At 37.4% G+C, this 15,543-nt stretch overlaps 1 protein-coding gene across 1 annotated transcript in view; it reads right to left on the bottom strand.

Annotated features, from left to right (window-relative positions):
* Window positions 1–1,697: 1,697 nt before the first annotated feature.
* Window positions 1,698–15,543, bottom strand: part of LOC124356590 (NF-X1-type zinc finger protein NFXL1-like) — an 88,131-nt gene continuing 74,285 nt past the window's right edge. The window contains exons 11-14 of the mRNA XM_046807685.1: window positions 14,982–15,194; window positions 14,657–14,896; window positions 6,913–7,110; window positions 1,698–1,975 (exon numbers count right to left, since the gene is read on the bottom strand). Of these exons, the coding sequence (XP_046663641.1) occupies window positions 1,754–1,975; window positions 6,913–7,110; window positions 14,657–14,896; window positions 14,982–15,194 (873 nt within the window). The 3' untranslated portion in view covers window positions 1,698–1,753. The remainder of the gene's footprint in view (window positions 1,976–6,912; window positions 7,111–14,656; window positions 14,897–14,981; window positions 15,195–15,543) is intronic.

Below are 15,543 nucleotides of genomic sequence, written 5' to 3'. Positions count from 1 at the left end.
TTCTTCCAATTCGCTTCAGATTTATCTTCAATTCTTCCTGAGACATTAAACTTATCCTGCACATCAATAAATTCCTTTTGTAAGTTTAAATTTTCTTCATTATAGATTGTGTTCTTTTTAGAGTGGCTTTGTCTTGGTCTTGAATTGGCAGGCAAGATCTAATGTCCTTGTGAGAATGTTAAGGAAATTATCATAAGCGTTATTAATGTTGTTCGATTGTGTAACATTCTTCCAGGTTCCGGGCTAAGATAGATTTTAGGTTATATTGTTCTATTGTTAGGTATTTTAGGAAAATCAACTATGCAATATTGACCAGTATGACCTGATAGGCAGTTATCTTATAATGAATTATTTTTACTTTGTTGAGAAAATATTTCCAAGTAATTTCTGTAAAGGGCTTAGTAAATTACAAATGAAGTTCTCTTGAGTTTGAGACTTTTCAAAAAATGCAGGAATAGACACATCTCTGTCTGGGATCAACATTATACAGTGTCCTATCTCAGATCCTACAGGTGACTAGGAGTGAAAAATGTGATTAGCATATCTATGTTCTGCATCTAGATGAGGGTAAGCTCAAACGGTTTTTTTTTGGAGCCCACAGGTGTCTGAGCCCTTACAAGAAAAGCATTATGTACTCAGAATATGAAGGGAACACGATGCTATAGAAGAATCTGACAAAAACCATAATTCAGGATATCGGTTGCCACTCATGAACCACTGTATAGTATAAAGCAATAATCCTGTTAGATACAAATTCAGCCCTGAGTGGTCACCCGTGGTGAACCTAAATTATGACCAGAAAAACATAATAATGGGCATAGGGGGTCTGTCACAGGCTGAGACCCAGAATTATCTGGGATGTGACATGGTAGGGGATAGGGATGCTCCACCCCAGAATATTACCGGAAGACAGTCAGAACTATGTCACTGAACTCTAAAGTTCTGTTCTGTCCTCTCATTGTCCAAGAATTGTAGTCTTGGTGTTGACAATGTTAGGACTTCGTGTTGGCGTTGGGTTAGTCATGCTATCTCTCAACTCTGGTACATAATCAGTTGTCTCCTTAGCTTTGCCTTTATATCAGTAAATAATGTTCAATTGTCATCAAGTTTGCTTGCTTTTTCAATAACAAATGATTCACTCAAGGGAATCAGTATAGCCCATTTTTGCCATCCTGACTTACGATAGTACACCCCTAGTATTACACGATATAAGTTTAAAAGACTATAATTAGCTTAAAAATCTTGTACAAAAATATTTAACTTAAAATAATTACAAATTATAACTAATAACTTCTGGGAAGACAACGAGATTCTTTAATAAAGTGAAATGGGAAAACAATGTATTATTTGGAATAGAACACTCTACTACACTGAGAAGTCAAATTATTCTTGTGAATCTTGTGATAGCTTGATTTTAAAAAAGATTAAAAAAGATACTGAAAATTTAATATTAAGTTATAAATATATATTTGTTGCTAATATTATTTTTAGCAAACACTAACATCCGAGAGGTGTTAAAATCAAGATAAAAACTGGAATATTAGATCCAGATTGCTCTGAACAAACTATACAATGTACTTAAAATTTGTCAATTTTTTAACGAAAAAAAAAAAAAAAAAAAGATCTTTATTGAGAATTAGCATTAAATTATGAGTAATTACTTGTCATCTACTGGGTTTATACAAAAATAACAAACCTTTTCAGAAAGATTTTTAATCAGCAGTCAGTACAATAAGAATGTAACTAAGGCCATTCATTTGAGCATCACGGCAACAGTTATAGCAACAATAGCTAAACAAGTGGCAGTAACAGGTAGCCAATAACGTGATAGCAAAGATTTCTCTTCAATATCATCGAGGACTCGTCTGTCTCTGTGTTTCTTACGACCTGCCATCTTCTTTTCAAATTTTTCCAGCTCTTCTTTGTTGCGTATTTCTTCTTTGCGCTTCTTTTCTTGTTCCTCTTTAAGACGTTTCTGTATTACAAACAAGGAGGTTTTAATATTTGTGCAAATATGTTAAGACAATGTCACACAAGATAAGATTTTATAGAAAATTCTTATTGTTGACTGATCAGTAGTTTACACTACAACTAGATACAGTTAAAATACACAACCCAGTTTAAGTTTGATTCCAACAACATATAAAAAAATAAATGATTTTTATTTTTAAGCTCAATACAATTATTGACTATATAAATATTTGTAGTAAAATATCTAAGATTTTTGTAATGAATTCTTATATTTGGAATACAGTAATGGCCTGAAGTTGCCCTGAGGCTTCCTATGTTTCAGGATAGATCAGATCATCGTCAGTCACTTGAAACCAATAGTTGACGGTTGTCGAAAAATTTGACTCAAACATATACAAATACAATTTTTAACAAATAAACAAACGGTTGTTAAAAGCATTTCCGCAACCGATCCAACACATTCACCGATCATACACAAAACACAATGTTGTGTTTTAAATGTTATGAGGGTATTTATTTATTCTGTGTTCCTGTATATATTTGAGCTTTTACTTTCCAACAACCATTAAGTTTGGTCTTAAAACAACAGATCACACAAACAAAGCAAGATGATGGACTGTAGTCTGAATTAATATACCTTGGCGAAGGAAGGATATTTCAATAATGCTACGAATTGAGAGTATAAAATTCATAATATTGTATCAGGTGTCCGGTATGAATGAAAAACAAAATCAAAGGCTTTTGATGGGTCGAAGAGGCTTAATGATACCTTATACTGATTTTCCAGTCCTTGGAGCACATCTCTCACTAAGTCCACTGTGCTTTTGCCTTTTCTTAATCCGTACTGGTGATCATTTAGTAGATTATGTAATTCAACCAATGACAGTATTTGGCGTAGTAAAATTGATTCCTTGACTTTGGCCAATATTGGTATGATGCAGACAGGGCGATGTCTTCTTACGAGACCATTTTACCTCTTTTAGTATTGGGTGAGATTTTTTTCCTATTTTTAAGATGGAGGGAAACACCCCTTCATTAAATCAAAGGTGTATTGTATACATCAACGGTTTGACAATGAGGTTTGCTATGTCTTTTACTACCCGTGGCGTCAATCCAAATTTATGTTGAGTCAAGTTATGCCTTCATTAATAATTATTGTTCTGTATTTATTAACCCTAGAAAGCTAAGGCGTCGTCACTGTGACGACGTGATACAGTTTTTCGAGTGTGCCACACTAAGTTATTGTTTGAACGTGCCCCCCTCCACGTAAGGTCAGTCAACCCTCCGCCGGGTCCGTGAGTAGTTTGGCAGCCATCTCGCTCGTATAGTTTGTGCAATATATCGAATGCGTAGTCGTGGAGACGAAACGTTAGCTTGTACGTTGTTTTTACAATAGCATTGTGTCGTCTTGCCGACGATAGTTTAGTGTTTTACGTGCTCGTCATATGTACGAAAGTTTAGTGTTTCTATGTGTTTTTGTATGTGATAATTGTAAATATTTATGTAATATAGTTATTGGTGAACTCTCAAAATGGATACGGATCAGGAACAACGTATTCTACAATGTTTGAATGAAAGTTTATCTGATGACTTTATGTCTGAAGAAGAAGAAACCACTGAGCAACGATATTACTCCGGTATAGACGACAGTGATGATTCAGACGCTGACCCGGACTATTCACCATCAGGTACTAGTTCTGCTAGTGATAATGAAGACTTACTGGAACAGCTAAAATTGTTACACAAGGGATAGTTATGGATACTATAGATGAAACTATCAATGCTGTTATTACAGCTTATTGCCATGGTCATCCTCCACCGACAGACATTCCTCAGGTAGGAAATGCACCTTTAGCTCGTCCTGCTTCATCACAAGTGGCTAGACCTCAGGCAGCTTTAGCTCGTCCTGCTTCACCACCAGTGCCTAGACCTCAGGTAGCTTTAGCTCGTCCTGCTTCACCACCAGTGCCTAGACCTCGAGCAGCTGTGGCTCGTCCTGCTTCACCACTAGTGCCTGTACCTCAAGCAGCCGTAGCTCGTCCTGCTTCACCACCAACTGTAGCTCATGGACCACCACCAGTTCCTCGTGATCCACATCACTTTATATGTCCTAATCAGCGTATGCGGGGGAGGAACGGACACTTGTGGAGTAACATTCCATCACGACCTACAAATACCAGAGCATCTGCAAGAAATATAGTATATATTCGGCCTGGTCCAACTGTTAATGCAAGAGACAAAACAAACCCTTTGGATGTGTTTTCATTATTTTGTACAGATAATATGAAATACAGTATTATAAGTCACACTAACTCTGCAATAAGAAGAAAACAAGTAAATTACACCAACTTTACAAGTACAATTTCAGAAATTACTAGAGAGGAGTTTGATGCATTTTTAGGTGTCCTGATTTTGACGGCAAGTCAAAAAAATAATCACATGCCCTCTAATGAACTATTCAATGCAGAATTTTGCGGTAACCATTATCTGGCTACAATGAGCTGTGCGCGATTTGATTTTTTAGTGGAGGCCCTTCGATTTGATGGATATGAAACAAGGAATGAGAGACGTAGGCAAGATCGCTTCGCTCCAATAAGGGAAGTCTGGGAGATGTTTGTGGCGTCTTGTACAGACAATTACAAACCAGGATCATACTTAACAATTGATGAACAGCTATTGGCATTCAGAGGTCGTTGTAAATTTCGTATGTATATCCCTAACAAACCAGCAAATTATGGAATCAAGATTGTGATGGATTGTGATACAGGTTCTAAATACATGATAAATGCGATGCCATATTTTGGTAAAGGAACCACTCCCAGAAATATACCACAAGCCGAGTTCTTCGTAAAGGAGCTGACACAATGCGTCTACGGTTCAAATAGGAACCTCACTATGGACAACTGGTTCACTTCGATCTCATTAGCAACACAACTTCTAAATCCACCAATAAATATGACTTTAGTTGGGACTCTACGTCGGAACAATCCTGAAATACCTCCAGAGATGAAAGAAGCTGGAGATCGACCGGTTGGGTCTTCAATGTTTTGTTTTGACGGACATAAAACAATGGTGTCGTACAAAGCAAAGAGTAAGAGAGTCATGTTGTTGCTCTCAACTACTCATGAGCAACCATCCATCAACCCAAGGAGCAAGGAGCCAGAGATTATCGAATGTTACAATGCAACCAAAAGCGCCGTTGACAGTCTTGACCAGATGTGCAATAACATGTCGTGCAGCCGAAAAACTAGAAGATGGCCATTGTGCGTTTTTTATGGCATGATTAACATAATGTTAGTCAATTGCTACACAATTTACGCACATAACATGGTTGCTCAGGGCTCAAAGCCAGTTTCGAGACGTGATTTTGCAAAAAAATTGCACTGTGAACTTGTCAAGCCTTGGCTTCAACATCGAAATCGCATCACAACTTTGCCAAAGCGTCTACGCGAATCTATCGCCAGCATCCTGGAAGTTGATATTCCTGCTGCCCAAATAGATCCTCAACTTGTCCAGGGAAGAAAGATTTGTGCATTTTGACCTTCAAAAACTCGACGAATGACCTCCCATTTCTGCCGGCGCTGCTCAAAGGCAGTGTGTGGCGAACACCCAGGGAAGTGGTGTGTGGACTGCACTTGTTAAGTTTTCAATTGAAAAAAAAAACTATTATATTTGATGTAAGTAAGCTTTTATATTACTTTTTTCTCATTAAAGCCCTTTTTTGAAAATAAAAATGTTTTTATTAATGGTAGTCTTCCCTGATGAATGTTTAGCTGTAACGTGTTTTTTACGAACCTTAGCTTTCTAGGGTTAAGAGTACGGTTTGAAACATGACATGACATGAGGAATTGTTCATACTGAATCACAATTTCACCTGTATTCATAAAAAAGCATAATTTCTTAACCCTCCAGCTGGTATGAAACGAATATTCGTCGCTACAGTAGACATGTACAGTTATTGAAATTTTAGGCAATTAAGGTCATATAAATGATTTTTATTTGATATATTCTGGAACAGCATTAACTATAGTACCGATCTACTGTTCTTACTTCGATTATTGTCTTCTTTGTTTACCGAAAAACATCGTTCTCTATGGATAGCTGACGTGAACTAGTACGGGTCAACCATATTGTTGTGAAACTGTAAACAAGTGCCGGGTTTTGTGTTTGAGGTTACGAATCCAATAGTATTTGTGGAAATTTTATTTTATAGTGTTTTAGTGTTGTAATTATTGCTTTTTTAGCTTTCTAGGTTATAGTTTTAGTACGGGTGAAAACTTTAGAGACTGATAAATCTAGTGACACTGAGTGAAAAATGAAACTTTGTATATATTGTACATATGTAAATAGGGTAAGATTAAAATTTATTATTTTATTTTATTTTTGTTTTATCTGTCATACTTATATGAGTAAAAATGCAGTCATGAGATTATGTTTACCCACGAAAAATAATATTTATTTAGAAATCTATGCATTTTTGAAAATAAGTAAATACGCATGATTTTTCATACAAAGCCCTGTAACACATACGTTTTGAGGTAAAAGTTACAATAATAATATATTTTTGGAATCAGGACAAAATTTTGAATAAATTATACATTTACAGTTTTGATGTAAAGCTTAGTGCTAAGCAGTTACACAACGGAATATTTACAAAAATAATGTCCAAAAACATGTTTTCTTACATTTTGTAAAAAAAAAAAAAAATATGTTTCCATGGAAACAATAGGATATTGTTATTATAATGCTCTCCATATAGTTTTGAATACATTGACATATAATAGTTTATATTTGGACTAACAGTTGACTAACATATGAAATGTGATTCATTATAAAAAACGTCTGGAAGGCTGTTAAAACAGAGCTGCCAGTACAGAGTGACACCATTGCCAGTTCTAGGGTTAACAATGTGAAGTAACAAGTTTGCATGGTAACAATCACCTGGGTTTCTTGTTCCTCCTTTTCTTGACACAAACTGTCACATTGCAGAACTGCCTGTTGAGTCCTGACGGTGATACACTGCACATCCTTCTTGATCCTGCGGCATGGACAGGTGACCTTGACCTTCCGGCGACAGAGGTCAGCATCAGGACACTCACCAGGGTGGCAGTTGTGGCTACATCGGTGTCCACACTCGTACTGGAGACAATAGGAAGTGATCATTTATAGTACTTCTCTACTAAAACATCTATTATAATTTAATTTATGATATTATGGACCTATAAATATATTAATATTAAAATTTTTTTTGTCATAATGGCCTTTAAAGGTATGTTGCATTCTTTATCAAGACAAAATATTCTAGCAAGTAATATTAGGTTTTGTAAGTGCAAGTACTGTAGTATTGCAATAAAATATAAAAGAAAATATAATATGCTATGTTACTTGTATGACAAAATTATGTATATACGAGGAGTGTCCAAAAAGTATCCAACCTTGACGTCTGGCATGAACTGACGTTACTCGGCGGCAACGGCAATTTGGTCCCCTTCAAAGTACTCCCATCCACAAGCCACTACCTTATTCCAACGCTCCTCCCACTTCTGGAAACACTCCTTAAATTCATTTTGCAGAATGGCTAACAGGTCCTTCGTCGCATTTTGTTTTATTAGTTCAACATCGTCAAATCTTTTTCCTTTCAAAGGAATTTTTAATTTCGGAAATAGCCAGAAGTCACAAGGAACTGTCCTTGGTTGATGTCGTGTTTGACCAAAGAACGCTGAATAAGATTTGAGGAATGAGCTGGTGCGTTGTCGTGGTGCAGGATCCAGTCTCGGCTTGTCCACAGTTCAGGTCGTTTCCTTCGCACTGCATCTCGTAGCCGCCTTAGGACCTCAAGATAATACTCCTTATTCACTGTCCATATACTGACAGCATATTCGACTGAGCATATTCGTGATGAACAACGCCGTCCTGGTAAAAAAAACTGTCAGCATTGTCTTGACATTGCTTTGACTTTGTCTTGCTTTTTTCGGCCGTTGCTCTTTGTGAGTTTTCCACTGTGAAGATTGAGCCTTTGTTTCAGGGTCATAGCCATAAACCCATGACTCATCACCAGTAATAACTTTTTTAAATAGCCCTGGGTCACTTTTTATCAAATCCAGATTGTTCTGTGCGTTTTCAACTCGACAGTTCTTTTGGTTTTCTGTCAGCAGCCGAGGAACAAATTTTGCCGAAACACGGTTCATTTTTAAATCTTACAAACTGACGATTTTGGTATTCCTAAATCTTCTTCCAGCTCTCGGACAGTCAATGGACGGTTTTCATTAATTGCTGCACGAACACGTTCAACATTTTCAGCGTTTCTGGCCGTTGAAGGCCTGCCAGTTCGGTTATCACTCTCCACTGATATGCGGCCATTTTTAAACCGCCTAAACCACTCTTTTATTTGTGTATCACCCATAGACACGTCACCATAAACTTTCCGTGTCATAGTAATTGTCTCTGATGCTGAATGGCCAAGTTTTTGGCAAAATTTAATGCAAATGCGCTGCTCAACACGTTCAGTCATATTGAAATGCGGCGCACACACACACGGCAGTACTGTACGGAAACAGAGCGCTGTGACTCACTGAGTGACCGGATCGTATTCAATGCCTAATATGGGAAGGAGTAGGCTCGCCTCTCCCCTCCAATAACTGGTTCGAGCCGGTCGGTTACGCCGCAGCCACCTACTGCTCGGCGGTCGGATACTTTTTGGACAGACCACGTACCCCCATTTCTTACAAATGTTGTCAACACTAGTAAGATAAATTGAATACTACTCAAATAAATATTTCTTGGTACAGTGTTCGTAACAGAACATTGCTTTAAAACAGGAAAAAAGCCAGACCTAAATACAAATACTTCAGAATATGTAAACTCTAAGAATAATAGGGAAAATTATAAAAGAAATTGAATTTAATTGTAATGTGAATGGTTATAGAGGTAATTACTTTTGTAGTATTTAATTTTTTACTGATGTTGGCAATTTATTAATTACACTAAAATTTTATTAATAAATCTGGACATGATACTAACAGTCCACTTGAATGTTATTTGCTTACAGTAATGTTATTTACTTTTTTATTATTTTAACAAAAGCTTATTAAACTTGTCAAAATATTTCACTTTAAAAACTTAAGTAGGCTATAGCTTCTATATGAGTCAGTTAAAAAGAAAATTGGCTAGAATAAAAAAGTGTTGTTGATGGTTCAAAATTACAAGAAAATACAGAATGTTCCTTAAGAAATCTTAAAAGTGACTACCATGTTGGAAAATGCTGGCTAAATTTTGAAATTCTAAATTAATATTTTTAATTGCCACAGAAAAGCAGGTGAAATCTCACATTTTAAACTTTCGTGTACATTTAGTCATTTTTGAGATAACAATGGTGGCATAGTTAAAATGGATACTATGTATACAGCACAGTAAAGAGTTAAATAACTACAGTATTAACAGTTATTTTATCTATATATCTTCAAAATCCTTCCATTATCAAAAACAAACTTCAAACAACGACCCGGAAACAGTAAACAAATCAAAGATCTTGCATTTTCAGTAATAAACAAGTGCAAACAAAACAGATGAATTACTCTGGAGTCAGTAAATCAGAAAATCTTTATTTACAAAATCTTCAAGAAATGTAATGGCGTCAAGTTTATAATAAAATAGATTGAATTCTTGATTTACAATGTCAGGGCGAAGAACTTTTGAATCGTGTAGACTGTTCGTTCCATAAGCCAGTTGTACAGTTATCTTCAAAACGTTGTTCCTTGTAGGCGTTTCAGGTTCACTGGTAATGAGTTGTAGAATTTCTGACCTGCAGTTCTTTGAGTGTTCTAGGCATCGATGTCTTCACCTCTTGGCAATTCCAGTTAATCAATATGCAGAACCACTGCAACATTGTACAGAGCCGTGACTGTCAAGATTTTGAGATTTTTGTAAGCCTTTCTACAGCTTGACACTTTCTTTTTTGAGAGATAGGCAGGAAAATGCTTTTATGCACACAGGTGGCCAGCCTGTAGTGTGGGACTCCTACTTACTTAGAATACCCACTAAAAACCTCCTCTACTCTTAGGATTCTAGCCTGGAAACCACTTATCGCTTTACACTTCAGGCTAGGCCTAATTTTGGCTTACGCCCAGAGGGCTCGCACCTACCTAGCCGTTTGGATCTTGGATTTGTTCCGCGTTCCGGTCCAGATCAGTTTTTTTGGCGCAAAATATACCCTGTGCAAAGCTGGACCAGCAGCATCCTTAGTCCTCGCCCTCCAACATCCGGTCACAGACCGTGTCCACCGAAATCATACCGAAAGTTTGAGTCACTTCAAGGCAGGGCCTTTCCCAATGCGGGCAGCGGAAAAAGTGTGTTCCGCGTCGTCGGGAATGCCTGACCAATAAATGCCATCCGGCGAAACGGCCTTGCCCATTTGGTGTAGGTACAACCGGAAGTAGCCGTGGCCACTCAAAAACATTGTGAGGTAGTATTCCACCTCAACATGCCACCATTCTACCCACGGTTGGACTTGTTTGATATGTCTGGCAGTCCAACGTCCATGGGTGTCTTGTTGTCAGCTGTTTTGCCATTGCTGGTATGTATGAGAGCGCTCCTCAGTCCTTGCCGATTTCACCTTGTCGCTGATAAATTGCCTGCTGAACAGCTTGACACTGGGGCGAGGCTGGCAATTGCTATTATGGCTTTCTTATAAAAGACAAGTATTTTTTTGAGATTGTGCTCGGAAGTTCCTCTCCACACAATCAGGCCATATCTGATGTGGGATTCCAACAACTTTGCTGCCACCAGCCCTCCTATCCATTTAATTCTACGAACCACATAGACTCTAGAGAGCTAAGTGTCTTACTTAGTACGAGGGCTGCTATTTATATTTCTGGCCTTGGCAACACTGATTGCTGCTAGGCATCAGCTGATGTTTCCAGTGCAACCTTCACATTGTTAAACATAACCTCAACGAAAACATTTTGTCATTTTATTGTTGTTAGTGTTAGTGATAGTACGTTGAAAAAGTGATCTTAGGAGAAAATGGAATTAACTCGTGAACATTTTTGTGCAATAATTTTTCTTAACTTTCGACGTGGCCTGACACGACAACAGTGCTTAGATGAACTTAATTCCTTATATGGTAATGAAGCACCTTCTTACAGCACCATTAAAAACTGGTATAACGAATTCAATCGTGGCCGACAATCACTCAAGGACGAATCCCGTGAAGGTCGTCCAACAACGGTTGTTGTGCCAGAAAACGTCGATGCTGTGCATGACCTGATAAAACATGATCGTCATGTAACATATCGCGAGATTGAGGCTTCTTTAGGCATTAGTATGACAAGCATCAATAAGATCTTGCATGAACATTTGCATGTGAAAAAGGTTTGTTCACGTTGGATACCGCATAACCTGACAAACGCGCAAAAGGATGCTCGTGTTGATTGGTGCAAGAAAATGTTGCAGAAATTCGCTCAAGGTGCATCAAAAGCAGTTTATAATATCTGCACAGGTGACGAATCGTGGATATACTCATATGATCCTGAAACAAAACAGCAATCTACCGTATGGGTCTTTCAAGAAGAGCCAAATCCAACCAAAGTTGTTCGTGGAAGAAGCACATCAAAGCAAATGGTTGCCTGTTTCTTCGGCATAACCGGTCATGTGGCGACTGTGGCATTAGAGCAACGTAAGACGGTTAATTCGGAATGGTACACCACTATTTGTTTGCCAGAAGTCATTGAGAAACTTCGGGAAAAGTCAAAGAAAAGACGCATCATTCTGCATCACGACAATGCGAGCTGCCACCGATCGGCTGAAACAACGGAGTTTTTGACAAGGCAAAAGATTGAATTGATGGGTCATCCGCCGTACAGCCCTGATTTGACACCTAATGATTTCTTTTTGTTTCCGAACATCAAGAAAAAACTACGTGGACAACGGTTTTCTACACCTGAAGAAGGAGTTTCTGTATTCAAAACCCATGTTTTAGAAGTACCTAAATCGGAGTGGAAAAAGTGCTTTGAAAATTGGTTCCAACGCATGGTAAAGTGTATTGATCTTCATGGAGAATATTTTGAAAAACAATAAAATAGATTTTGTCTTTAAATGCTTGTGTTTTCATTCTTAGGCCATAAATATAAATAGCAGCCCTCGTACGTCAACATGGTCCAGGAAAGGTCACCCACCACCCACTGTTAAGCCCTGAAATTTAGTTTGCTGCTGATGTTGGGAATGTTTTAAATTTCTTCATGTTTGCGACTAAAATTGATTTGTATTGTCTTGAATGGGTTTATTGCTAAGTCGTTATGGAGGCAAGTACTGGAGTGCTTTATCTATTGTGTAATGTCAGACAACGTTTTCATTCTTAAAAAGCAAGGTGGTGTCGTCTGCATACATTATTGTCCTTACAGTTTTGTCATTTGTAAAAAGAACATACATGAAAGGACCCAGGACTGAGCCATGAGGCACATCTCTTTTCACTGAAAGTGGCTTGGATCTGACAATTCTGTCTACTGCTGTTTGTTGTCTGAACTTCAACAATTTGTCTACGTCCTTCTAAATACCTGAATACCAATCTCTGACCCTGTCTTGAAATCCTAGTGTGAGTTTATGCAGTATCAATTTGTGTCCTAAATAGTCCAATGGTTTACTTTAGTCTAGCAAAACAGCTGAGGCATTGTTTTCTTCTATTTGATCTGTAATAAACTCAACCTGCTGGTTTTTAGTTAAGGAGCATTTTTCTCAGTACAATTCAATTATTTTGGAAAATGTGGATAAGAGTGATATAGGTTGATAGTTTTTTTTGGATCTGTTAGATGAACCTTTTTTATACTTTTGGTATTTTTTTTTTAGATATTTTCAGTGCAGATGAGAATTGGCTCAGACTGAATGATTTGTTGATTATACTTGTTAGAGGTGCTGCCGTTTTGTTGCTTTAGATGGGAATTCGTCCAGTCCAAAAGATAACTTTGGTTTTAGGAGTTTATTGCTTCTAGGACTTCTTTCTCACCAGTAAGGGGTAAAGTTAAATGTTAAACAATGATAAGTTGGAATATTGTTTGAATGAGCTAGAATTACATTTTGCAGGTGGTTTTTGTTTTCATGAAGATTTGGCTCTGCTATTTGTGAAAAATAAATATTGAAATGACCAGTAAGTAAATCTGGTTCATCCAAGTGAAGACAAGTATCCTGTGTTTCTTTCTCAGTTTATAATAAATTTTCCAGACAGCCTTTAATTTGTTGGTCGAGTTGGTTATATGTTCCTGAGTGGTATTATGTTTGAGATTTCTGAGTTTAAAATCATAATTTCTCTTTATATTTGCCATTTCCTCCTTGTCGCTAGTACTACTTTCCATCTCATATTTATAAAAAGATATTCATTTTTTTAGCTTATGGGCTTCATCATCATAGATTATTTTTAACTTTGTGCTTTTGGTCTTCTTCTTTTCTTTGGGAATGCATTGTCAAGTGCTCTTGTCACAGTTGTCAAAAACTGTTGATAAGCTTCTTCAGCATTATGAGCATTAATACACATGGTAACAATATTCCCCAGCTACAGCTAGTTCATCCCTTAAGCAATTAAGGTTCTGTGAACAGTAGTTTATTCTAAGGGAATTTTTTGTACTATTTTCCCTTCCTTGGCAGATGCTGCAAACTTGACCTGTATGATCTAAAATTCCATCTTCAATGATTGCATTAATAATTAATTAATAGAGATAAATTTGCCTTTATGTCAACTTCTTATGCGCCCGGATTATCAAAGAAAATTAGAAGAGTAGGTAGAAAGTAATTAGAAGTATAATAACATTTAAAACATATAACACTCTTAAACAAAGTCTTGTAAAAACCAAACAAAAAATGGTACATAGGTTTCCAAAAACTGTGTTTGCAGTATAAAATGTAGTTGTATTACAGAAAACATATGTGAGTTGTATCACTACCACCATTAAATGTTAGGATAAAAGAATAAAAAGATATCACGAGATAGGGGCTAACAGAAAAGTAAAAAATGTACATCATTGTTGGTCTGATGATCATTGTGTGAATGGGACTAATCCAAAATAATACATTGTGTTAAAAAGGAAATAATCAAGGATTCATACCTTACATTAAAGACCAACCAATAAGTCAACCATCAGTTGAGATTAGGATGCTTTGGTTGCCAATTCTGAAAAATGAACTAAGAAGGAAACCTAATGTATTAAACAGATTAGAGATTTGTAATTTACAAATGGGAAGTAACAATATGATTTTAATAAATTCATCTAGAATGAACCAAACCAGCCAACTCCCGTTTCCTTTTACCGCCATCTTGTTTCTGCCATGATGATCGCCATTTAATATTGGCCTCTGGCCTCTCCAGTTCTTTGTGGTTGGTTGTTCAGTGTAGGCCTATTGTGACCAGTATTCTTTAGTTCAGTTTTAATAATTAGTATTTTGATAAAAATAATTGCATGTTTTAGAGATAGTGAGAATGAAGATGACACTCAATATGGTTGTTGCGATACCTCACTTATGCGTGTCACAACACTCTGGTATGATTTGTTCTGTGTTAGGTTAGTTATTCACCCAAGGAATAGATCATATTGCAGATCTTGAAACATAGTGTTACTTAATCATTTTTATCACTGCACGGCAAATATCCTGGAAAATGCTTTCCTTCACAATGCTTTGTTAAGGTAAAGTGTAGGGCACTTACATTTTTAGGGCACTGGTTGCCGCAAGTCAACATCTTCTCTCTCTCTTCCTCTGAAGCGTCAGTCCACTCACCACAGCGGATGAAGAGCTGGTTGAGGTTGCAGTGGCAACGGAACCTCAGCATCAGCTGACAGGGCTTGCACGGTGGAGGATGGCAAGCCTCCTGACAAGGATGGGTACATCCCTCGGGCCGTGAGAATGTGCATTTACTCGAGCAAGGTTCACAATTAGTGCCAGCGTCCTACCAAACATTGACACCCTCAAATTTAACCATAACTATGGTAGAAAGTAAAGTACATAAGAGTCGAACAATGAAATCAATTTACCTCATTATTGGCTGCTTTGACGACCTCGTGACAAGTGGCACTGCAAGTATGGTTACCACATGGCAGTCTGCGCCCACAGGGACGCCCACACGGGTACGGTCTGGCTCGGTAGCACGGGACATTGGTCACTTCGTGAGCTCCCAGACAGGACACAGAGACAGAGTCCCAGCAATCTCCACAGGGCAGAGCCCGCAGCTCCAGCTGGGGGGCAACCTATCAACAGTTTACTATACATCTAGCGACAGTCAACTAACCAGTAAATCAGTCAAAATCGCAGGATTAATCAAGGTAAGTGTAAAAGTTCATTAAGAATTGAAAAATTTTGGATAGGATAGGTTAATCAACTGAACGTGATACCAGTTCAGCCAGTTACTGGAGTAAAGAAAGGAATTGATTATTCCTTTTGAACCCACTAAGACTGAAAATTTTGTTTAATCAACAGTAGGTCAGTTTACAAGCAGTATTTTAATTGCTGAATATAATTTCCATTGAAGATCTTTACAAGTGCAAAGTTGTTTTTTCTTTTTTTTTATTCTCAGGGAAAACGACTGTTTGTCTCCGT

The sequence above is a fragment of the Homalodisca vitripennis genome, chromosome 1 (genome assembly GCF_021130785.1).
Source record: "Homalodisca vitripennis isolate AUS2020 chromosome 1, UT_GWSS_2.1, whole genome shotgun sequence".
Taxonomy (NCBI): domain Eukaryota; kingdom Metazoa; phylum Arthropoda; class Insecta; order Hemiptera; family Cicadellidae; genus Homalodisca; species Homalodisca vitripennis.
Note: the sequence above shows the minus strand (reverse complement) of the source record. Positions and strands in the feature narration are given on the sequence as shown.